Source organism: Mastigoproctus giganteus, chromosome 14, assembly GCF_048544385.1.
Source record: "Mastigoproctus giganteus isolate SK-2022 chromosome 14, ASM4854438v1, whole genome shotgun sequence".
Lineage (NCBI taxonomy): Eukaryota > Metazoa > Arthropoda > Arachnida > Uropygi > Thelyphonidae > Mastigoproctus > Mastigoproctus giganteus.
This window is the reverse complement of record NC_143588.1, coordinates 47,907,903-47,933,122: the sequence shown is the minus strand read 5'-3', so window position 1 is coordinate 47,933,122 and position 25,220 is coordinate 47,907,903. Positions and strand designations below refer to the sequence as shown.

At 34.1% G+C, this 25,220-nt stretch overlaps 1 protein-coding gene across 1 annotated transcript in view; it reads right to left on the bottom strand.

Moving 5' to 3' along the window:
- The window catches only part of LOC150075112 (myc box-dependent-interacting protein 1-like), a 101,295-nt gene that overhangs the window by 10,036 nt on the left and 66,039 nt on the right, over nucleotides 1-25,220 (bottom strand). Inside the window, exons 7-11 of the mRNA XM_090388860.1 lie at nucleotides 19,000-19,085; nucleotides 15,874-16,050; nucleotides 6,974-7,101; nucleotides 4,920-5,071; nucleotides 2,917-3,030 (exon numbers count right to left, since the gene is read on the bottom strand). Coding sequence (XP_090244986.1) covers nucleotides 2,917-3,030; nucleotides 4,920-5,071; nucleotides 6,974-7,101; nucleotides 15,874-16,050; nucleotides 19,000-19,085 — 657 coding nt within the window. The remainder of the gene's footprint in view (nucleotides 1-2,916; nucleotides 3,031-4,919; nucleotides 5,072-6,973; nucleotides 7,102-15,873; nucleotides 16,051-18,999; nucleotides 19,086-25,220) is intronic.

The following is a 25,220-nucleotide window of genomic DNA, read 5'->3' as shown; positions in this document are numbered from 1 at the left end:
AAATCCTTCCTTTTACCCATCACGCTCGGAACTACTGAACCACCGACACCTTATCTATGCTACGTAGGTCTACTAACTGCACACTCTCGTACCTCATGTGGTCAATGGGTTGCATTCAGTTTTCATAGGGGTGGTCATAATTCAGTGATCACTCAGCGTATAATAAAGTTCAAGTTATTGCTAGGGGTTTTATCCCTTTTTTTATTATTATGAATTCTACAACTGAAATGCTGATAGAGTAATAAAGCGCCAAAACTCAGGAAAGTTTGTCAGAAGTGGGAGCATGAGATGCATGTGCATTTAGTACTTGCTCTTTTTGGTAGCAAGTTTGCAAAATGTGTCTTTGGGGCAGTGAGATTTCTACTTGAGGCTGGGTCTGTGCAGTCAGTATGTTTTGGGGAGAGACATCAGCACTAGCAGTGGGATATGATGTAAGAAAGCAAGCTAATACAGCATCAGCCAAAAAAAAAAAACCTGACAACTCCCATTTCACCTATTTATTCCCTCCAATAGTTTGTCTAGTTCTTCCTCGAATTTATTTAAACTATAAACTTCCACAAAAACAGATGGAAGAATGTTCCACTACCAACCACACATCTATTCTGCTAACTGCTTTCCACACATCTATTCTGCAACTGACAATCCTCAATTTGAATTTGTGCCCCCTCACATGTGTGGTCTGAGCAAATGGAAGAATCCCATCAGCATTGAGCTTGCTCAATTCATTCAAAGCCTTAACATCTCAATCAGATCACCTCACAGATGCCTAGTCTCCAGATGCTGCAATTTGTAGAACTGAAACCTTTCTTGGTAAGAACACCCCTATGTTCTGTTCACTAATTTCGCTGCCCTTCTCTCTACTTGTTCTAGCAGCTCCACATCCTTCCTAAAATTAAGCTTCCAGACCTGTATGCAGTACTCATGATATGGCATGACCACTGCTTTATAAATAGGATAACCACCTCCTTATCCCTGCTAGCAAAATTCCTGTATATCATTGACAAAACCCCATGAGCTGTCCTGGCAGCATATCTGCATTGCTCAGAGAACTTCATATCTGACTTCACAATTACCCCTGGTTCTTTTTCATTTTCCACTAACCTTATACAGTACTTTGCATTTATCAATGTTCAACTTCAACTATTAATGGTTCAACTTCAATTGCCACTTCTCAGCCCATCTACCTAACTTTTCTAGATTCTGTTGCAGTAGCATACTGTCATTAACCACCATGACAACCTTTGTATCATCTGCAAACTTGCACATTAAGCCTGATATGCTTTCATCAATATCATTGATAAACATAGAAAACAACAACAACAACCAAACCCTGGGGGACTCCACTAATAACATTAGTCAATGAAGAGTAATGTCCATTGTACATAAATAATTTCAAATATTAATTTTGCTCTTATTCTGATGCAACTGACATTAAACTGTAATTGTATCAAAAATAAAATCAGAATTAAAAAAAAAAAAAAAAAACTGAGACAATAATATAATTGTTACCTATATAGTTGAAAGAAGTCAGAGAATTTTGTTTCACTAGCCAATAAATAAATAAATAAATTAATTAATTAAAAAAAAAAAAAAACAAGTTAGTGCACAGCATCATGTTAGTTCATAGTACCTCACCGAAGTAGGTGAACATGATGCTATGCCCTAACTTGTTAGATTAGTGAATTTTCTGTAGTTTGAGGGTTTTTGGTCTTAAAACCTTTTTAGTCTAAAAATAAATAAATAAATAAAAATAAAATAGACAATAAAAAAATACATATATATAAAAAAACAGAAAATAAACTACCTATGTGTTTCCTTTCTAACACTGACAACTATCCAGCTGACTTTCGAATTTCCCCAAGCTTGACTATTAAAAGGGAGAACATATTTCAGTAAATAATAATTTGCAGTTCAAAAGAAAACTTTCTTCAGTCTAAATCTCTTTCCCAGTATTTTGAATTCATGTCATAGTTCTGGAATAATTTATAACAGTGAAAATTTTGCATTCATTCATTTTACAATTCCTTCTCAGAGCTTTAGAGACTACAATAAAGTCCCCATGTTCCTGGTTACCAAGATCTGTAGCCTGAAGTCTTTCTTCATGTCAGCACCTTTTGCAGCTCTTTCTAAGAAGGTTGTCCATCTCTGGACCCTTTCAAGAAGCTAAATTTCTTTTTTAGGTGTGATCTTCATCCTTAAGCACAGTATTCCAAGTGCAGTGTTACAATTGCCCTATACAGTGGGATTACGATGTTCTTATCTCTACTTATCGATGTTCTTATCTTAAGATATTTGATAAATCATTGACAGGATGCCATAAGCTTTCGTTGTCACCTGTCTACACTGAAAACTTCATTCCTAGAAACCTGTGAATGCTAAGTGAGGAGTCTCCAAACAGTGGTCTACAGAATGATCTAGGTCATTGTTGTTGGTTTATGAGCACATTATCTACTGTGGCCATACTGCTCCTTTCAAATGGTTTTTCATGATTTATATTTCTTTCCTCATCTAATCTACAAAGAAATTTTGATTGGCCTTCTGCCTATACAAAACCTACAAACTCAACAACAGAAACCAGCAGTTAACTTTGGAAAACCATATTCACTCATTAAATGACATGAGTGACAGAGAAATTATATAAAAACAGAACCACAAAAATGAAAATAGAATAACTACATTCTGTTCTGAATATAGACAACTGCATACATATCTATTGTCTTATCTGGCTTATTAGTATTCATTTGTTCTACAAATTTATTTGTATTTCATCATTTAAGGCTAATGGCTGGCATCCACTGTTCTAGGTGATTAATATATTGCCAATGATTTGGGTATGATTTCATGAAAGTACTTCTCTTTAATGGAGTAAAACAGAGCAACAGAAATGATAAACTTTTTTAATAAACAGGATCTTACTCTATACAGCACTCCAGGTGGCAAATCAGTAGTAGTTGCTCCAACAGGTATATCATACAGTTCATCTATTTTCTTTGATTCTATTTCTTCATTCAAATTAAGATCTTCATTTCCCTACAATAACATAAAAATACAACAAAATTCAGCTGAATTTCAAAAATTAACATATCATAAAGTAATATTTTGAATTAAAAATAAATAAAATTTTTTAGTAGAGATATATTAGTACCGTCACTTAAAATCATCAAAGCAGTTTGTTGTGTAAGAACAATGATTTTTAAGTCTTGTATGAAACTGGATCACATTCAACAATTTGGTGTCACAGGAAAATTGTTGCATGGATAAAGCACAGTTCTTTTATTTTTGAGCAGCTATATGTACTGTTAATGCAAATTTAAGTAAAGTTTCCCTCTGTTTTCATTGAACTAACATAAATGGAAAAATGTGCTAACAATGATCATTCACTTTAGCATGTCTATGTGTGAATAAGATTTAAACAAAGCAAAGCTGCAGTAATAATAACTTCTTGGATATCTTCCACCTGTTGATATTTTTATTCCAAACCTGTTATTTATTGCCAGATCTGTAAGGCAAGAAATTTCAAATGGATAGGTGCAAAGGCACTGTCAACTAATTGCGGTATTAATATTGAAAAATATTTTTGAATTAACATACAAGGGTTATTCCAAAATTAATGCACAAAAGTTGTTAATTTAAAATGAGTTTATATTATAAGATAATTTACATTAAAAAGTTGTACAGACTGTGTGATATGCGGCCTTGTGTTGTCACAGTGTATGAGCACACCAACTTCCAACATCTCTAGCTGCTTCTGATGAATTTCCAGGAGTAATTTCTGACAAAAAAAAAATGTTGAATAGTAGTCTCCAGTTACTGATCTTCCAATAGGCATGATCACCAGATATAATGTCCTCATAACTGTAGACAATGGTAACTATTTATTTAACTTTTGATTGTCTCTGGTGATATTTAGAGTGCCAGGGCAAAGATGGATGTTTCTACTGAGTTGATTGTGACTTCAGTTCAGGTTCAAAGTTGTATATGCCTATGTCTCATTAATGAAAATAACGCATTTTAAAAAAACTCTTCAACTTCTTGTTGGTAATGTGCCAGTAACTGCATTGCAATTTCTTTATGCATTTCTCAATGTTCATCTCAACAGCAAATGTAGGTCCAATTGGGCTGTGATCGTTCATTTTTGTTAACACCTTAGTTATCAACCTGACATAGCTGAGTGGTCAGGAGTGAGTGCAGTAGCACAAGTTACTATGGACTGTGGTTTGAGCTTGCATGACTATTAAATACAATAAAAAATTGTATTCATTATTTATTGTAAACTAGGTTTTTTTTTTTTTTTTTTAATACTATGATCAGACGATTTCAATATTTCAGATTTGTTGACTCTTTCTTCACAAGTCATATGCCTGTTTTCATTCAAAATAGTGATAATAATGACTTCCAATGTGTTGTCTATAGATTGTTCTCGGTCTACTAGGGCACTGCTTGTTTTCAACACAGGTATGATATTGATGAAACTTTTAAGACAAATATGAAATCATGCTACAATCTATTGTTTAATAAACACACACTTCCTGCAACAATTCATAAATTTGTGTTGGAATTCAACCATAAAGTTTAAATTTTCATAAAAGAATTTTGATCTGAAACTGTATTCTGACCTGAAGAAATATCATTATCCAAGCTTCTGCACAAACATTCAATACAAGAACTCTGTTTCAAACATACTAATGTTAGGATTAAATTTCGATTATTCTGATAAATATCAGTTGCACAGGCATATGGAATGAGGAGCATGTGTGCAGTGTGCACTACTTTTGGGATAACTCTTGGTATTTTCATAAATGATACAAAATTTTAATATGCAGATATCTACATATCTTCTTGTTGCTTCTACCAAACAGCAAAAAAGATATCAAAAGGATAAGTAAAGAGCATCTGTTATTCAGTAAAGGAATACTCACCAGAATTCCAACGTCAACTGGCTCATAATCTTTTTCATCCTTTCGAAGTATTTTTCTGTTTAACGTCCCATCACGATTATTAAATAAATTTTCATCTCGATTAATTGTGTTAGCTCTAGTTACTGATGGTGATACATTTCCAATCTTGTTATCTAAAACCAAAATATAAATCAGCATTTAACCAACACCATTTGGTTATATTAAATGAAATTAAATGAAAGCAATGATTAATTTCACCCGATTACAAGATTCTGCAGTCAAGTAAAGCAGCATTTAAACTAAATGGCTGTGTAAATACAGACTTGCCAATTTTTAGAAACCAGGAAAAATTTTAATACAGTTTTGTTCTCAGCTGGAAAAAACTGGGGAATGCAACATATGGTTTAACAGTAGGTGAATAATATTATTACAGCTTATTCACAGTAATATGAACAGGCTTTCAAACACACAACTTCAGTTAATAAGGCCTTTGAAAAGTGAGACTGTAACTTGAATGTTTCAGAATTTGAATTTTAAAGAAACAACTTCATGAGGTTTCTAACAGATTATATATATTATCTCTCATCAGAAAAGAATAAGTCAATATTTGTAGAGAAAGAGACTACTATTAAATATCATTACTGTTAATGCAACTGTTCATGTGCACAAAATCAAAGCACCATCTATTAACATGATTTAACGAACAATCTGTAGAGTATAACGTGGTGAAGAAAATTTTTATTTTTATGAAAATTAAATAACAATTCACCTCTAAAATATCAGTGCTTATGAAGTAGCAGGAATTTCTAAAAAGGAGTGGGATAGGCACAGTTCTTGAATATATTATTTTGTGCAATTCTGTAGTGTTTAATTAATATTGTAGTGCTTCAAAAATTTTACATAACAAACTGTGTGTGTGTTGTATATGCAGATTTGACTAGAGATGTCTATGCCACAGGAGATGTTTTTGTGTATGCTAGGTGCAGAAAGCGTAAGGGAATTAAATGGAAATTGTGTTTGGTTGAATGAATTTATGTGCTTGAAGAAAGGGGTTATAGCCCTTGAAGGAATTAAATCAGGAGATTCATCAAATATTCAGTTGCTCACCTTGTGTTTACTATGTTCTATCTATTTATTTATTATAAAGTGGTATTCGTACTTTAGTGAGTGTAAGGATGCATCTCTTTTTGGTGGGGAGTCACACATTCTCACCACTGAGGGTAAGGTGCTTCCGTAGCCAGGTGGGAAGGAGCAGCAGTGCGTAGCACACGCTTCTTGATTAGACCGGGGTTCGAGCCCGTCACCACCAAATACGGAGGATGTGGAAAGGTCAGGGAATGACCACCGCATATCCCGGAGCAATATGGCCTTAGTTGCTAATGCTCCTAAAAACCAAATAAACAAACAAACAACAACACTGAGGGTAAGCATTACTTTTATTTTTCTTATATTTGTTTTACTTTACTTTGAATATTAGAGTATCTGAGTACCAGGGCCATGCTGAGCCATTTTAGTATCTGAGGCAAGAATGAAAAATTGTGCCCTACAAGGATGGCAACATTGGCAATTATTTAATTTTTCTTTTGATGCCCCTTTCAGCTTTTGAACTGAGGCAAAAGCATTGTTTGCCTCACCCTTGGCACAGCTCTGCTTAGTACTCATGTAGTAGAATCACATCTTGTCAAGTGTAATCCTAATTGTAGTATTAATCTGTTACATTGATTTCATGATAGGGTTCTTTTTCGATAAACAGTCTTGGAGACAACTATATTTGTCACCATGGTAGATAAGTTTGTTTTTGGGCCTACCAGAATTCTAGATAAGACAGAAGTGTGTTGTTGCAATAAGCTATCTATATAAGCTTGTCCCCTCTGAAATAGGACTGCTATTTTTTTATTTTATTAAGGAAATAATTTTAAACAATAAAACCTAAAGTAAAGTTCATTTCATACTGTGTAAAGGAAATTTTTTATAAATAATTATAAAACATTTTCTTCACATAGTATGAAATGAACAAAATTACAAAAAAGTGCATTAAAAGATCACAACAGTCCAGACTGATGTCAACTGCTTACCAGTTCTAGAGAGAGTATTTTGCATGCCAACATCATTAGAAATTATAACATTATCTGTTAATTTGGATTTCTCTGCAAGCACCTTTTTGAATTCAATTTCTTCATAATGCCTTGTGTCAGCATCTCTCCTATCAAAAGTATGAAATGCAGTATTAGCTTTGTAAGAAAATATGTAGAACATATAACTACACAATTAATTTTAAAAAATACAGAAAGAGATCTCAGTTATTTATCTTCTATGTTAAACTCTATGAAGCTGATTATTATTGCACTTTGGTTTTTCTACAACAGATTAGTCCATTTTAAGAATTAGGAATAAGAACAGCACTCCGTGGTCTTGAAATTAATGGAGAGCTCTAAAATTACTAAGGCATAGTGCCGAGAGCTAATACTGTTGTTTGAGTTCACTTATTACACATTTCAAAGTTAATTAAAGTTAAGTTATTAAAAAAACTTATGCTTTAGGCAAGTAGTTGTATATATTAACATATTTTTATACCAAACTGGCCTTAAAGTACAGTAAACCCCCGCTATTTGCGGGGGTTACGTTCCTGAGAAATGCTGCGAATACTGAGTTATGGCTCCCATTGTAATAAAGGGATTCCGTTCCAAAGTATAAAATATATAAGAAAAACTAGTCTAAAATTTTGTCTATGTATGTATTATATGTGCCTTCATAATATGACTACGTACATAGACAGTACATACTGCCCGGCAACCCAAAGGTCGCGAGTTCGATTCCCGCCTCGGGCTTGGATCAAAGTACTGCAAAAACCTTGGGAGGTGCAATATGGCCAAAGAAGCCGATGCGCCAACAACTACCAAATCAAAAAAAAAAAAAAAAAAAAACAGACAGTACATAGTGAAATGCAAGTGAAATTTCACATAGTGAAATCGAAGCATATGGCATCGAAATGAAAATAAGAAAACAATTTAATATAAAATGTAATATTTATTAGAAATTTCAAACAAATCTTTCAAACCAGCGCCTTTGCTAGCTAAAAAACTTATCCTGCCAGTGCTATCACCAGTTTCGCTAAAATGTTGATAAAGGAGTTTTGCCTTTTCACGAATGATGAGTGAACTTAACGGAATTTTATTTTGAGTTCGGTCTTCTATCCACAGATTTAAAGCTTTTTCCATTTTTTCTAATTTAACATCACGAGTTACAGAGCAAATTTTTGAAGCAATTAGCACGTTTTCACGGACACTACGGCGGATTTTTTCTTCCGATTTCTTGATTGATCGTACTGTTGACTCATTGATTTTATAATGTTTTGCCACTGAGGAGACACTTTCACCATTAGAAATTTTGTCTAATAACTCAATTTTATTCGCTAATGTCATCACCTTCTTTGATCTTTTCACATTTCCCTTGTTATTCATAGCCATATTTTTGTACGGGTTAGAAAGAATTTGTCCACAATAAAGTCACTTTCTTCTATTAACACACTAGAAAAAGTCTGTTTTACACTGCAAAATGGTAGATTTATCACTTTTAAGCATATCAATTTATAAATTGATAAATTTATTCAATTTATAAGCATATAAATTAAAAGCAAATGATGAAACCTTCCATGACAAGCGCATAACGCATACTGAAGAAGGATTAGCGAGAAACATCCATGCTCGCGATTTTGTCACCCCTCTCCCCCCCACCCACTGAGCGCTGTTTTGACCGGGAAAGATAATTTTAGCCACGCCCATGTTTTTTTATGGCGGAAAATGTTCATGGCGCTTTAAAATTCACATTTTTTTAGATTTCATTTTATATTAAATCAGCGACCACGAATACAGATACCATGAATACAGATACCGCGAATAGCGGGGGTTTGCTGTATTCTGCTTAGAGCTCCTAAATGTGTTAAATCTACTAAAGGTACTTCTATCTGATTAATCACCACTCTGCCTGGTTTTCGATGGTTGTAAACTAATAGCCGTTTTTAAAGTCAGTTTATTTATGCTGATTTCAGAAATGTTATTCATTTTTTTTCTATCACATACCATATTTTTCACAAATCACTTAAGTTGATGTCACAAGTTGTATTATTGAATGTATTAAGTTAGGAGTAAATGCCAGGAATTCGTAAACTAAATCAACACATGTTGGTAACACTGCCTTCAGTCATTTGTTTTGTGATTTTGAGAGCCCTATGCAGCAGCATTTATCAGTATGAGCATAGTTCATTTTTAAGGTTATCATGTCAAACTTGTACTGAAAAGTAAAATGTCTTCATGCAAGTGTTTGAACAATCCAAACTTATTTTGTTATATTTATAAAAGTTATGTAGTCCTCAAGCAAAGACCAGATATTACAGAAAAAAATTGTAAAAAAATGCATGTTGTGCTTATTTTGGAGTGAAAGTCAGTGACCAAAATAAACAATGAGCTCCATATAAAGTTTGTCAAACCCTGTGTTGAAGCATTGAGATTGTGGGAAAATGGTAAAAAGAAGGTTATGCTATTTGCAATTCCCATGATTTGGCAGGAGTCTACAAACCACTCTGATGATAGTTACTTTTGCTTAGTTAATGTAGAGAACTACAATGCAAAGAGTAAGAATGCATTGTGTATCATAATATTCAATCTGCTATTAGATTAGTCCCACATGGAAATAACCTGCCGGTTCCACGCCCCCCCCCCACTTATACTGGGGAATGTAGGCAGCAGAGAGTGCTGAAAGTGAAGCTTTTGAAGATGAAACTTAAGTCTGCAACCTGATTACATTGAGTCCAGCCCTCAACTGTTTGCAAGCATGAACTCAATGATCTGGTAAGAGATTTAAATTTATCAAAGGAATCTGCAGAACTCCTTGGTTCTAACCTTAGGTCAAAAATTCTTCTAGCACATGGAATGTTTTTCTCATGGTATACACACAGACAATGATTCTATGGCTTTTTGCCATAATATAAATGACTTAATGAACTATTCAGGAATTAGATACAATCCTACACATTGGAGACTCTTTATTGACTCATGAAAGAGGCATCTCAAAGGTGTGTTGCTCCACAATGGAAATAAATATGGGTCAATTCCAGTAGCTCACTCTGTGTATTTGAAAGAAACATGAGAATTTGAAGAAGTTGTTAACAAATATTAAGTATGAAGAACATGGTTGGTTGGTCTGTGCTGACATTAAAGTGATAGGCATGTTACTTGGATAGCAATTTAGCTAAACAAAAATGACTTGGTTTTTGTGTGAATGGGACAGTTGGGCAAGGAGTAGGCAGTGGGATGTCAAGGTCTGGTCAAAGAGGAGCAGTTTGTTTCCTGAATCAACAAATATAGTTCACAAACCACTGGTAGACCCCAAAACTCTTCCATCCTTGCATCAAACTGGGTTTGATGAAACAGTTTGTGAAAGCTTTACCTCAGGAAGATCCTTGCTTCAACTAGCTTTGTATTAAATTAACATTGTTCATCCAAGAGAAGCTAAAACAAGATATTTTTGTTGGCCTCAAATTTGCAAAATGATGGGGGGACCAAGATTTTGAGGGAATTATAAACAAAAGAGAAAAATAGGAATGGATTAGCTTCAGTTCCATTGCTGAGAACTTCTTAGGGAACAAGGATATAATTGAAAATATGTTGGCAAACTTCAAGAAGCTGAGCTACAACATGAGTGTCAAGTTACAATTTTTATACTCCCATATTGACTATTTCCCAGAAAATCAAGGAAGTGTTAGTGAAGAACAGGGTAAGAGATTTCACCAGGACACCATTTAAGACATGGAAATGAGGTACCAGGGGAGGTACAATGTCAACGTGATGGCTGACTATTGTTGGATGCAGAAGAACTATAAAGTAGAAGGATCTGCAAGAAAATCAAAGAAATAAAAATCTGCCCTATTGTACTCTTAGATCAGTTTTTAAATGACAGGTGGGTGTTCAGTAGATTTTTTACCATACTGCCCTTTTTTAATAGTGTTTTCAACATGTATTTAAATATAAGTCTCGTAAAAGTAGAATTTTGTAATAATATCAGTGCACAAATTCTGCCAAAATTAATAGAAATTTGTGAAAAATCAATTTTCTTTTGTGATTTTTGAAGAAATGTGATGTGATGTGATGTGATGTAAAACAAATGTAAGTCATTTTTGAAACAAGCATTAAAAGTGATTCAGAAATATATTCTGAGAAAACAATAAATTTTTATCAAAATGCAGAGTATTCTTATCAACAGTGATTCTTCGTGCATTAAGATAAACGATTCACTTGGGTTAATCCCATATCAGTGCACTGATGTGGGATTAACATCTTTTCTGTTCTTCACTACTGTTGGTGTGGTATCACCCAATTTGTATGTTATTCTGGGATTACTACTACCCAACCTTGCAAACATCAACATTGAAACTCAAATGCTACTTCCAAGCCTGTCTGCCTAATTTCTCTAGATTTCGTTCCAGAAGCATACCCTGATTCCTGTCATTAGCTTTGCTGCCAACATTCATATCATCAGCAAAGTTCAGCATTAAACTTTACATGCCTTCATCGATACCATTAGTTAATAATGAAAAACAGTAAGGGGCCCAGCACTGAAACCTGAGTTCAGTGCTGGGCTCCTTAGGGACAGCAACCTGAGCTCCATTAATAGCAATAGTCCATGAGGATCAGTGGCCATTAATAACCATTCTCTGCTATATAACCATCCCTTATCCATAGTAGTAACTTGCCCTTAATAAATAAATAAATAAATTTTCTGTTTATACTCCGGCACGACAACCAAGTCAGTAGAGTTTACAATAAATCGTCAATACAAATATTTATCGTATTTAGTAGTCACGGGCTTGAACCCCGGTGCACTCAAGGAACGCGTGCTATGCACTCTCGCTCCTGACCACTGGGCTACGTCAGGCCTACTATACAGATCCAATCTGTACAGTAGTATTTCATGTCAAATGATATCAAAAGCTTTACTGAAATCTACATATAGGCAGTTCTCGGGTTTACGAGTTTTTTTTTCAAGTATCAAGAATCAACAAATTCAAAAATATGAACATTAATTGCAAAAAATGAATGTTAAACATTCATAAATACCGCATTTCAAACCACGCGCATAGCTATACAATACAGTGCATCCCACTTTACTATATTAATCCGTTCCGAAATTAATCAGAGACACCATTGTATCGTGAAAATATCATAATGTGAACCCAATAACACATTGTTTTTTGGTAAATCGTTCTACAACCTCGGAAGTTGAAATTTTTGCTATATAACTCTCTAAAAGGTCATTTTTATAGTGTAAATTGTATTAGTTACTAATTCAAATCATTAAATTGCACTACACTTTCGTTATCATATGTTCTGTTCTAAGAACCAATTTTGAACGGCTTTGTGATATTTTTCTAAAGCACATTTCTGGAGGTCACGACCATAAAACAATAAAAACAATTTGCACTTTCTGGTTTATTGGGCTTTTCTGTTACTGCAAGGAATTATAAATGAGTAGTAAACTCCATGTTACTGCATTTGCGAAAATACCGATAGCTGGAATTGTGTGGTTTTTACGTTATGGCGAAATGTGTTCCCCCTTTACTGAGATCTTCAATCATATAAAAAACAAATAAATTTTCAGAATCTTCTCTTCATTCCTTTGTTTTTAAGCTTTGTAAACTTGTAACTCCGCACAAATCGCATTAGTTGCAATTTGTGCGTTCCTTTATAAATTTCAATGCATGCTATTGAAATTTACAAAGAAAAGAGAAGATTATCCTAGAAACAAACACCTCCTTGTGCAACAAACCAACGAGTGCCGAGCCAATAATGAGTGATCAACGAGTGTGCATTTAGTTGATGACGATGATGAAGAATAAACATTCTTTAACATTTGTAAGTCATAAATAATTTCTTTATTATTATAATTTGCTTGATTTTACAGGCTACGTTTTCATTTCTTTGGATAAATCAATCATTGTTTAAACAAACTAATTAGCTAACTAATATTAATGTTGAGAACGTAACTCCTATTTTTAACATATGTCTATGGGAAATAAATTCCCACTTTACGAGTTTTTGCTTTATGAGCGCACACTAGGAACGAATTAACTCGTAAAGTCGGGAACTACCTGTATATGATATCCAAATTATTTTTTGCATCCTATGTGACTACATTATTGTAGCTGATTGGATTGGTCAGAAAATACTTCCATTAACAAATTTGTGATTTCACCCCTCCATTAATTCCAAATGCCTGTCCAGCTCAGCCTTAAATTTATTTAGGCTATCAAATTCCACAACAAAATATTGGAAGTCTGTTCCACCAATCAATCACCCGCTGGCTAAAGGCAAACTTCTGCACATCCATTTTACAACTGTCTTTCCTCAATTTGAATCTATGCCCCCTCAGGTTCTTAATCTGAGCAAGAGGAGGAATCCCATCAGCATTCAGCTTGCTCAACCCATTCAAGGCCTTATACACCTCAATCAGATCACCTTGCAGGTGCCTACTCTCCAGGCGCTGCATTTGCAGAACTTAAGCCTTTCTTGTTAAGAGCATCCCTTTGTTCCCCTCACCAATCTTGTTGCCCTTCTCTGTACTCTACATCCTCCCTAAAATGAGGCCTCCAGACCTGTATACAGTACTCTAGGTGTGGCCTGACCATTGCCTTGTACAACTGTATAATCACCTCCCTGTCCCTGCCAGCAAAATTCCTATATAACATTAACAAGACTCCATGACCCGCCCTGGCAGCCCAACTGCACTGCTCAGCAAACTTCATATTTGACTGCACAATTATCCCCAGATCTTTTTCACTTTCCACTTCCCTGAGTGTAGTACCACAGAGTTGGTACATTTCTCTTCAGTTATTGCTACCCATATGCAGTACTTTGCACTTCTTTAGCCTGTGATATCATCATATTTGCTGGAAAAGAAGTCAAGTTTACATGCTTGTAATTAACTATTACAAAGTTTATGTACATCTCAAGCTGTAACTCTGGAAAATGATAAATTAAAATTCAAAACCATACCAAGTAAAAATTTGTCCATATTTAGGAAGGTACAGAAATTCACAGATTTTATCTTCAACAAATAACTAATATGGGCTCATTATTTGCAAATTACACTTTAAAGGTGCAGTGCCAACACAGCAGGGTTAAGGAAAAAGAGTAGTAAACTGAATGGCCACAAAAACCTGGAGATATAATTACAAACGTTTGGAGGAAAACTAGCAGAGTGGACCTCAACAATTTGTCATTCAGCCAGTGTGTTATTAGCCCCTGAAATAAATTGCAACCTGACAACTGAGAAAAACAGTGCTGGTTTTTCTTCATCCCTTAGGAATTAGAGCACTGCGATGTTGAAAAGCTCAACAATCAAGATCTGGTTCCGTTTAGTGGATTCAAGACCTCAGAGAGGGTTACTGGATGGAGAGGGAGAGTTTTGTTTTGTTGTTATTTGGTTTTTAGAAGCATTAGCAACTAAGGACATATTGCTCCATGAATATGTGGTGGTCATTCCCTGACCTTTCTGCATCCTCCGTATTTGGTGGTGATGGGCTCGAACCCTGGTCTAATCAAGAAGCGTGTGCTACACACTGCTGCTCCTTCCCACCTGGCTAAGGAGGCGCCTGGAGAGAGAGAGAGAGAGAGAGAGAGAGAGAGAGAGAGAGAGAGAGAGAGAGAGAGAGAGAGAGAGAGAGATGCCTACTGTGAGTACAGCTGAAGAAAGTATGCTTCATTAAATCTATGGTGAATCCCTTCTGTAAACAGTGACTTCATGATGCTCACAAACAACAGACATAATTTCATAAGAATTTTGTTGCAATTATAACTAGTTAACAGCACAATAAGTTATAATGGCACCAAAAATGAAACTTAGTGATTTTTAATTACTTGGAAGGGGGGGTCTACATGATTGTTCATTATTATGTTAATGAATTGATAGATACTACACTATTTTATTACATGGTAGATTAAGTAATTTATTAATGCCTGTTAACATGATACTGGAGTGGAGTTTCCTGTTCCAGTTGGGGAGGACTGAGCCACTCCAGTATCACATTAACAGGCTTCAAGACGGAGAAACAGTTAGTTCCTGAAACAGCCATAAATTGTTTAAATGTTTGGCATTGGGGTGGTTCAGTACTTTAAAATTGTATCATTTCAATAATAAAAGACTTAATCTACCATGTTATAAAATAGTGTAGTATCTATCAATTCATTAGTGATCTTTATTATGTGTGGGAATTTTAAATGCTTCACAGTAGACTATTAAAATCAAAAAGTCATGTAAATTGATAAGCTGCACATATATTATAATTATGCCGTTAAATTTTTTTTTTAAATCCTCCAGTCAGTGGCAATTCTCTGCCTCAATGGCCCAAGTAAATTGGAACAAATACTGTGCTTATGATATTAAGTTGTTGCACAGTAACTATTCGTGTGGTATGTATGTTATATGGTTAAAAATCAGATAATTTTAAGCTAAATTCAAGCTTAAATTTCAATTACTGTCAATCACATACATATCATCAATATACATTCTCTGCCACTAGAAAAACAGTCTGGATCCATCACCCACCCCATCCAATGCAAAAGTATTTTTTTCTCCAAAGCACAATCACTGATATTCTCTCTAATACCATACTAGAAATGCATTTGAAATTGACATTATAGCATGTGGCAACATTTGCTGTGACTTTCTTTATAACTAACAAATTAAACTGCTATTTACATCTGAAACTACTAGCACCACATTTTATTCATTATAAATGTTTACAAATGTAAATATTCTCAGTTGTTAGTGCTTAGCATTCACTGAAATGTGTTCTACTAGAATTGCTCAACCACCTTGACACACCTCTCTAAAATCAAGCACCTTTCAATCCACAAGCGTGCTAGATTTTAAATTTTACTGTAAATAAAAACAAATAAAAATGGTATCAGTCAATACTTACGATTTCAAAATAAGCGGAGAGCCAGGTTTTCTTGTTAGATATCTGCCCTTTTGATTCTCGGCTGCCAAGATCTCCATTAACTCGCACAATTGTGAATGAATCTTAGCATTATCAGAATGAAAATGTGACTCTGCTGTAAACAGTGTCTGTAAATTTGTCACCAGGAATGGAATTCGGCTAGATAATATACAAATACCTATTTTACTTTCTGATAAGATAATTTAGAAAAAACAAAACAGAATATTTACTAATGTTAGCTGATTTTTATTTATAAATGAACCACTTTTTTTCCCTTTTTTTTTATATTGATATGATGTTTTTCTTCAAGTACAATTTTCTTAAATTTATAATCTGAAATTAAAAATGTCTGAAATTAAAATCAATATATTTTGATGTTTCATTGGGGAAAGGATCACCTCCTTCCATCTGTAATAAATGGTATACTGGGCATTAAGTTTGTATTCCCAAAGAGAATGTAAATAAATAAATATTCATTTGTACTTTGGATGGCTGCGGCTAGAAGAGTTTCTAACTTCAATTAAACTGTTTTATTGTAGCAGACATAGCAGCACAGCAGCTAATGGACTCATTCTTGCAATGTGTGAATTTGTGTCTCTGCACATACCAAAGGAGCACAGCCAGCCCTCACTGTAAATTCACCTTCATTGGACTGGATAAATCTGTGAAATGTTCTAATTTTTTGATGGATAACACCAGTAAGTGTCAATAACACAGAGGTTGGTAGGATGTACTCTTTTATAGAGAGCATTCTGATGCTTTTATTTCTAATTTTCCACTATTGATTAGGTCATTTGGCATACAAGGTGGGAATTTGGAATGAGGGGATTCATCTACCAGGAATAAATACCTGCAAACTTTTAGAAATTAGAATCCACAACTTTTAATACAAATCTATCTTCCAGTCAGGACACAACAAAAAGCATCCCAGAATGGTGTTTCTAAATTATTAATAAATAATTAATGAATGCCACAAAAAACAAAAAATTATGAATTTTATTCATTTATATATTCTTTAACTTATTATTACTATTATTTTATTTTATGTTTTCTTCAGCTGCATTTCTTGGAACTGTTGCTCAAGGCAAAAACAATACTTTTGTCATAATATTATAATGCAACAATGCTGGAAAAGGTACTGGATAAAACTACTGGGCATATTTTTTCACACATATATTTCAACTTTATATTAAATGTTTTAAATATGAATACAATTAAAATCACTGAACGTGTTATACACATTTTGCCATATTAAATATAGTAATAACTAATCCTGCAAAATTCATGATTGACATAAAGAATGCAATATAAATAAATAAACATAAGAATCAAGTGGTAGTGTGCAGTCTATGATGCTAAACCATACTACTGGTACTCAGTTGATCATCACAAGGCAGCTTCATGTGTGATCACATGAAGCTATTTTCTGGACATTTATTTTATTTTTTATCTCCAGTTCTAATAGTATTTCTGCAATTTCAACTATTTTTATTTCAGTACTGAGAGTGTAGTTTGTCCAATGCTGAAAATTTCTTTAAAATATTTCAGACTATTTATGCAGGTCTAATAATTCTGTAAAGTTCCTAGTGAAAAATCAATTTTAGATTTTCATTACATAAAATGCTATGCATTGAGGGATACCTATAATGGCTACTGATAATTTTCACATTTCAAAATTTCCCCTACAGTGTGTGTGTGGGGAATTTCTACAAATATATACATAGCAAGTAAAAAGGTCAAAATAATGTATGCAACTTACAAAAACAAACAAAATTAAAAGATACATATTAAAAGGTTTGGATTGTTTTTTTTACTTTTCCAGCATACACAAATTCTGGAGTAGAGTTGGAAAGGGTCCTTTTTACAGGTTGGGCATTTTAGCCAGGAAGCACTACATCCTGGCACTTGCGACTGGGTGATTCATTTAACAGCAATTTTCATAAACTTGTTCCAGTCTGAGTAGTAGTAGTAGTGGCATGTGATGCAAGAAAGCAAGTGTATGAGCTTATGCAGCATCAGCCAAAAAAAAAAAAAAATCACACCATTCCCTCCAAATGCCTGTCCAGTTCCTCCTTAAATTTATTCAACCTATCAACTTCCACAACGGCAGATGGAAGTTTGTTCCAGCAATTAACCACCCGCTGGCTAAAGGCAAATTTCCGCACATCTATTCTACATCTGTCCTTTCTTAATTTGAATTTATGCCCCCCTAGGTTCATAATCTGAACAAGTGGAAGGATCCCATCAGAATTCAGCGTGCTCAACCCATTCAAGGCCTTATACACCTCAAACAGAGGTTAACCCCTTTGATGAACTGAGGTGTACACAAGTGCATACACACGTGTTTGACTTACTTGGGTGTGCCAACAATGTTCCCCAGTTCTTTCTGGATTGGGGAAGGTGATAATTTGCTTATTGTGAGTTCAGTGATGGAGTGAATTGTTAAAGTTGGTTGGGTTTTATTGGCGCATTAGCAACTAAAGCTATAATGCGCCAAAACCTGGTAGTGAATTATTAAAAAGGCTGGAGCCAAGTTTTTCGGTTTTATACTATTTATCCACACCACTATTTTTTGTATTGTCCTTCCCACCCTCTGGGTAGTATTTGGTTGCCCAGAGGGCTACTGTTCCTACTACTACTCATGACTATCAATTTCTGGCCTTGAGGGAATGTTTTTTTTTTTTTACTCTTCAAGGTTACCAGCCCCAATATATATGAAGGTAAGAGCAGTGCCATGTTCTGACAAACCAAAAGAAGAGGGTTAATAAAATGTAAAAAAGAAGGGATTAAAGAAACTTTTTTTTCTTTCTGGGTTAGTTGATTGCTGTTAGTGTGCAAAAAATATAAATGTGCTTTGAGTTTTGCAAGTCTTTAAACTTGAACATAAGTAATCACTAATATTATTAATTATATCTGAGGTAACATGTTGGTCAAACAAAACAGGATGTGTCACTAATAAGGGCTTTTGAGGGTGTAGTATCCGTGAGCATATTGTCCAAGGTCACACAAGGCATGAAATTTAGTAGTTTCATACATGTATATATTATAGTATTTCTATATTCCAATCCAAAAATACCACTTTTATATATATATAAAGAACATTATTACCTGTCATAGAGAGCTGGTAACTCATCATGGAGTTCATTATTAATAATTTCATAATATCTTCGTGCATTTTCAAGCTGTTCTTTTGCCTGCAAGAAAAATATGGAATTATGAATTCATCAAAAATCTTACTGTCCACTTACAGAAAATGCTATCATATTTATTGTGAGTTCAATGATGGGGTGAATTAGAGGCTGGAGCCAAGTATGACTTTTTGGTTTTCTACTATTTAACCATCTCGCTGTTCTTTGTATCGTCTCCTCCCAACGTCTGATGCCTAGGCAAATTTACCTTGAAATTTTGTCAACACATTAATATATATAAAAAAAATTATATTCAATTATAATTAACTGCACAATGGACAAATCGCTATTTCATACTAAGGCTATAAATTTGTTATTTTATTTTTTTAAAACACCAAATGAGAGGTATTAAAACTTAGAGTACTTATTACCATGCACGTTGAAGGCCTGCTGTTATTTGGTTTTTTGGAGCATTAGCAACTAAGGCCATATTGCTCCGAGGATATGCGGTGGTCATTCCCTGACCTTTCCGCATCCTCCATATTTGGTGGTCACAGGCTCGAACCCTGGTCTAATCAAGAAGCGTGTGCTACGCACTGCCGCTCCTGCCCACCTGGCTACGGAGGCGCCACATGTTGAAGGCTGAGAAGACAGATGTTTGCTGACATTAAACTTGAATTTCTGTAAAGAAGAAAGGTTGTCCTAGAGACCAGAACTACAAGGGATAAATGAAGAGGAAAATATGTTCTGTGAGTTTGGCAATGTATGGTGAATGGATGTTGACTGGTTGAGCCATGTATTCAGAAGACCACGATCCTTGGAAGTATCTATAAACAACCATGCAGCAGAAGTTGAATGTCTATAGACAGAAAATGGAAAGACTTTGTAAGAGATGGATCATTATTCAGTATTCAAAAGAGAGCAGTCAGGTTAGAGTCTAGGAGCTTGAGATATTTTGGGGGCACCACTCCAGCTGTAGGAAGAATATTCCATGGTAGAGCAGATTTGAGATATATAGTCAGTAGCTGTTTCAAAGAAAAGTAAAACTGATGATCAGAGGAAGTGATATTCTTGATATAAATCAAGACAAATTATAAGTCAGGGTAATTCCCAATAGGGATATTATATCTTGTCTAGGAATCAGTGTCATCAAAAATGAGCACAGGAGCAATAGATTTTTTTTTTTTTTTTTTTGTGAAGAAATAATACAGGACTGAGTCTAAATAATATTCAAGTTTGCTAAGTTTTCTTTACTCCACTCTATACACTGGATGAATTTTCACAATATTCATTTAAAATGTTAGGAATCTTTTAGTTTTGTTATAGTAGACATTTGTGAACAGATAGTTAATGCATTAATTTAGAACAGATAGTTAATGCATTCATTTAGAACAGATAGTTAATGCAATATGAAAAAAATAACAATTGTAATTTGGAGATACTCAATTTCTTGAACGGCATAACATATTGCTAGGTTTCATTTTTGAAACCATTACTAATCTCATAGTTTGATGTATGCAAGCCATATGCTAAAATAAGCATTACATTACTTATTATATATAATTATATGTACCTGCTACAGAATAAGTAACATTTAAGGCATTTGTGGTGGATATTCAAGAAGTTGAAGCATTTGTGCAAGAAAAGGTTCTCAAACTGGATGGATGTTTGTGGTATGCTAACATAGAGGCCATAGTGCACCAACCTTCTCAAATTGGAAGGGAGAAGTGTGCTATCATCAGCAAAAATATGGATAGGATTAACAATTAGCAGAAGGTTGTTAATATACACGAAGGAAAATAGTGGGAGAAAGAACTGTACCTTGCAGACCATCAGAATTATTTGAAAAGTTAGAAGATAGAAGTTACAGAAAGAGAGCAAAAAACAGATGGTAATCCATAAGATAGAAGCTTGCTTCGATGAGCTTTATATCAAACACAATAAAAGCCTTGGAAATGTCAAGAGCAACAACGCCTTGAGTTTTACCAAATTTTGATTGAATATGTCCAAAGATGAATACAATAAAACCTTATTAATTTGAAGTCATACCATATTGCTAAGTTTCATTTTTGCAACAATTACTAATCGTGCAGCTTGATCTATATTGCTTTTTTCTTATGTATAATTGTACATTCCTGCTAAAGAATGAGTCATATTTCAGGATTTTTTGTTGTATAATATCTGGTAATCCATGCAAAATGGCTCTCTCTCTCTCTCTAAGTACTTTCACTTATTTGCAAGTAAGCTTGTCATATAGCATTTGTGTGAGTCAGTTAGACATCACTTTAGAACAGTTGGGAAAATCTGTGTGTATGATTGAAGATTGAGTGAAATTTTGCCTTTCTTGTATAGAAATAAATCTTATTTTTTATTTTTGTTTGCACAAATAAATCAATATTTACAAAACAGATTACATACAACTATACACTAAAATAAAGCATAACTAAAAAAAATAGAATTTTAGAAAAATAGAATACAGTCTGTCCTCGTATAGCACGATACTTGTGTTCCTAGAAACCCTCGTGCAATGCAAAATCGTGCAATATAAACAACAGGCCCTTTGGGAAAAGTGGGGTTAGGTGCCGACCACCCAAGATTGAACACACATTTGGAACCAAAACATTACCAAACACAATAAATAATCGGGTAATTTTAATCGTTAAAAAATACTTACGTATTTTATAACGATTAAAATACGTAATAAAAAATAATATATTTTTTTATTATAATATAATAAATAATAAAAAATATTTATTTTTTTATTATTTATTATATTATAATAAAGTATTTTTAGTATTTTTTAATACTAAAAAAGTATTTTTACGAATAAAATACGTATTTTATTCGTAAAAAATTTATTATATTAAATAAAATAATAGTCGTAATAAAATACTTACGTATTTTATAATACGTAAGTATAAATTATAATACGTAAGTCATAATAAAATGCTTACGTATTTTATTACGACTATTACGTAATAAAATATTGCTAATGCTTTTGCTTCTATCGTAAGCAAACTTGTTTTTTGTTTGATTTTCTATCCAAACAGATAGAAAATCGAAAAACAGATAGAAAAGACAGCCGTTCCATCTCTTCCAATCCTTGTGTCTTAATCTAATGGATTTTAATTACACTTTGAGTTGTTCCCGCTATGAAAGTTGTTTTTATTTTCTCTGCATTCTTTGTAATTCTCGGCGTTGCCTCATTTAGGTCTGTAGCATGTGCAATATCACATGGTCTTTCATTTCGCTCAAAGCGTTTCACAATTTCATATTTTTTCTCTATCGACAGAGGCGGTCTGGCCATAAGCCTTATCCAGGAAATCCCGGTGGGCCAGAGGCCGGTGTGATTTTGGCCATAAACCGTAGTATGAGGCCACTATAAATTTTCCCATGTAAGAATTTTTGATCCAGTCCGCCTCTGTTTATCGATATTGCTTCTTTTTTATTTCTCTCTGAATCTGCAGTGTCTTCGCCAGGACGCTTCCTTTTCACACCTTTTAAGTATTTTACTCATTTTTAAAACACAATTACAAAACGAGGAGGCACGCTTGATACACATAAACAAAGTTGCGCGCGTGTAGCAACTGAATAAACAACACCGTAAAGGCCGAGATACACTATTAACACCTCACATTTTACTAAAGCACATTTCTGGGGGTTACTACTATAAAACAATTTCCAGTTGCGTTTCTGCTAGTGGAATCTGTTATAAACTGGTCGTAAACTCGATCTAATTGCAATTGCAAATTATCGATAGCTGGAATTGTGTGGGTTTTTACGTTATTTGTGTGTTATGTGAAATGTGTTTCCCCCTTCACTGATATAAAACACATAAATACATTTTCAGAATCTTCTTCATTCCTATCGTGTTGCGTTCAGTTGGGGTGATTCCGCGTTCGACTGCCATTTCTTGTAAACACAAAGGCGAATCGTGCATAAGCGAATTCAGTTCGTGTTATATAAGATAACGTTCCCCTATTTATAAATCGTGTATGATCGAATTCGTGTAATGTAAACACGTGTTATACGAGGACAGACTGTATTAGAATTTTCTAATTTGAACATGGAGGTATGCAGTAAAATTTTCATTCTTTTCACATGGACAATGAAAATTTTCACATCTTTATTTTTTAATTTGGCTCTTTGGATTAACCATTTAGTAAAAAAATGCTGCATGCCACCATGCATTAATATTTTACTGCATACCTCCATGCATTAAAATTTTCGCAATTTTAATCAAACATACATTTTTCAGCTATACTCACTGTTTTTTTGTTTTTCAATCTCTTCACTCTCAGCCTTTTATGTAAGTCAAACTGGTCACTAGTTTATGCAAGTTCTCCTATGGCCAGCTTATGTAGCTGGAGCATCTAGATTGGGAAATCACTTGTTTTGTATGATTAGTGATCAGTGTGTTTTGGGGGCCTCAGTGGTGAGAACAAAATGGACTGCATACACACCTATAGCACAACTCAGTGGTATTTGAATTTGCCACAATTCTGCACATAATTTTGGAAAAGTAGACAGAAATGTAAAATATAAAGGTGACATATACACTGTACAGCAGCAAGTTTTCATTTTAGTTCCAATTTCATTGCAACATTTGACTGTAGTGGTTTCAGCAGTCTTTTCAAATTAGACAATCTATTCACAAGTCACAGGCCTCAAATTCAGATTTTGAATTTTACTGTATGCAAAATTTCAAATTATCTTCTGTATTAAAATGCACGTAAAACACTATATCATTAGTCGGGAATGGTAGAGACTTCAAAATACACTGGATTTCCAAAAAATCGAAAACTGAATTAATGAGGATAACTGTATACCACCAGTGGATTAATGCTGATGTAATTCCTATTGGTGATCATGGAAGGTTAAGACAATTTAAGAGTTAGCACTTTAGATTTCTCCATTACTTTGGAGAGAGTACAGATAAGTGCACTGTGATGATAACTGGAAGGAAGGGATTTGTCATCCTTTTTCAGGAACTGGTTGGACACGAGCAAATTTTCATGCAGAAGGGGAAACCAGTGGAATAAGAAGGTATAAAAAGATGATGGGAAACACCAGCTCAGAAGCACAGGTTTTGAGAACAATTAACCTTCACATGAGTGAAAGGAAAAGAATAATGCAAATAGTTTCGAAGCAGAAATACTAAAACTCTTTCTGCATGGTTAATTAAATTTTTAATTAAATATACATTTATAAAACAATGTATGAGGGCTGTTAAAGAATAATCATATGGTAGACATGCAAAAGTCTGGCTTCCTTGTCACTTGACTAGTCTAATGCTGTAATAATTTTTTATTTTGAATATTTATTTACCATAATGTACATCCATCTGATAGTCCTTTTCAAAACTGGATGTAATGCAGTGTATTCTGGCAATGCTGCCATTCTCTAAAAAACTTTAAACATAATTCTTCACCACGCCCTTCAAAAATCACCTCTATTACTTTGATTAGGTCCGGAAGAAATTAATTTATATCCCTTTAATTAAAAAATTTAGATTTTTTTTTAATGCAGAGAAAAGTTAAGTAGGAGTGCTAGGTCAGAAATGCATGGAGGATGTGATACAGAATTTTAACATTGGTGGAAGATGAACTCCACGACAACAAGTTCAACAAAGGAGCATATACTGTCACTGATGTGCAACCTAGGGGTTTTCTGGCAGATACATTCTTTCAGGAATTTAAGCATAGAAACATAACAGCCAGAAACTGGTGTATCAGATGATGCAAATGTTGGTACACCATTCCAGTCATGTCAGAGAAAGTTAGAACCATAACTTTACCAGCAGATGGCACCACCTTTACTTTCTTCAGCACTGAAGTTGAGACTTACACAGCTTCTCAGTCTCATGGCACTCTTCCCACACTACAGAAACAGTGGTGTGAATGGTTTGATAAGTTGCTGCATATGTTTGAACGTCTGAACTTGATTAGCGACTCACATCCATTTTTAAATTTCTTGAGTACTATCTATCAGTGTTATAGGGAAGCAAAAGTTTTCTGTAGGCTTTCTATAACGTGGAATAGGTTACGGTACATCTTTTGTTAAACAATAGCAAAATTTAATTTAATGTTATAGTTATATTAAATATATAATTAGATGTTCTTTACTGTGTCAGTCATTATGATGTAATTAAAAATAAATGCATATAAGCATCTTTGAGTTAATACCGTGCTAAATGAATTT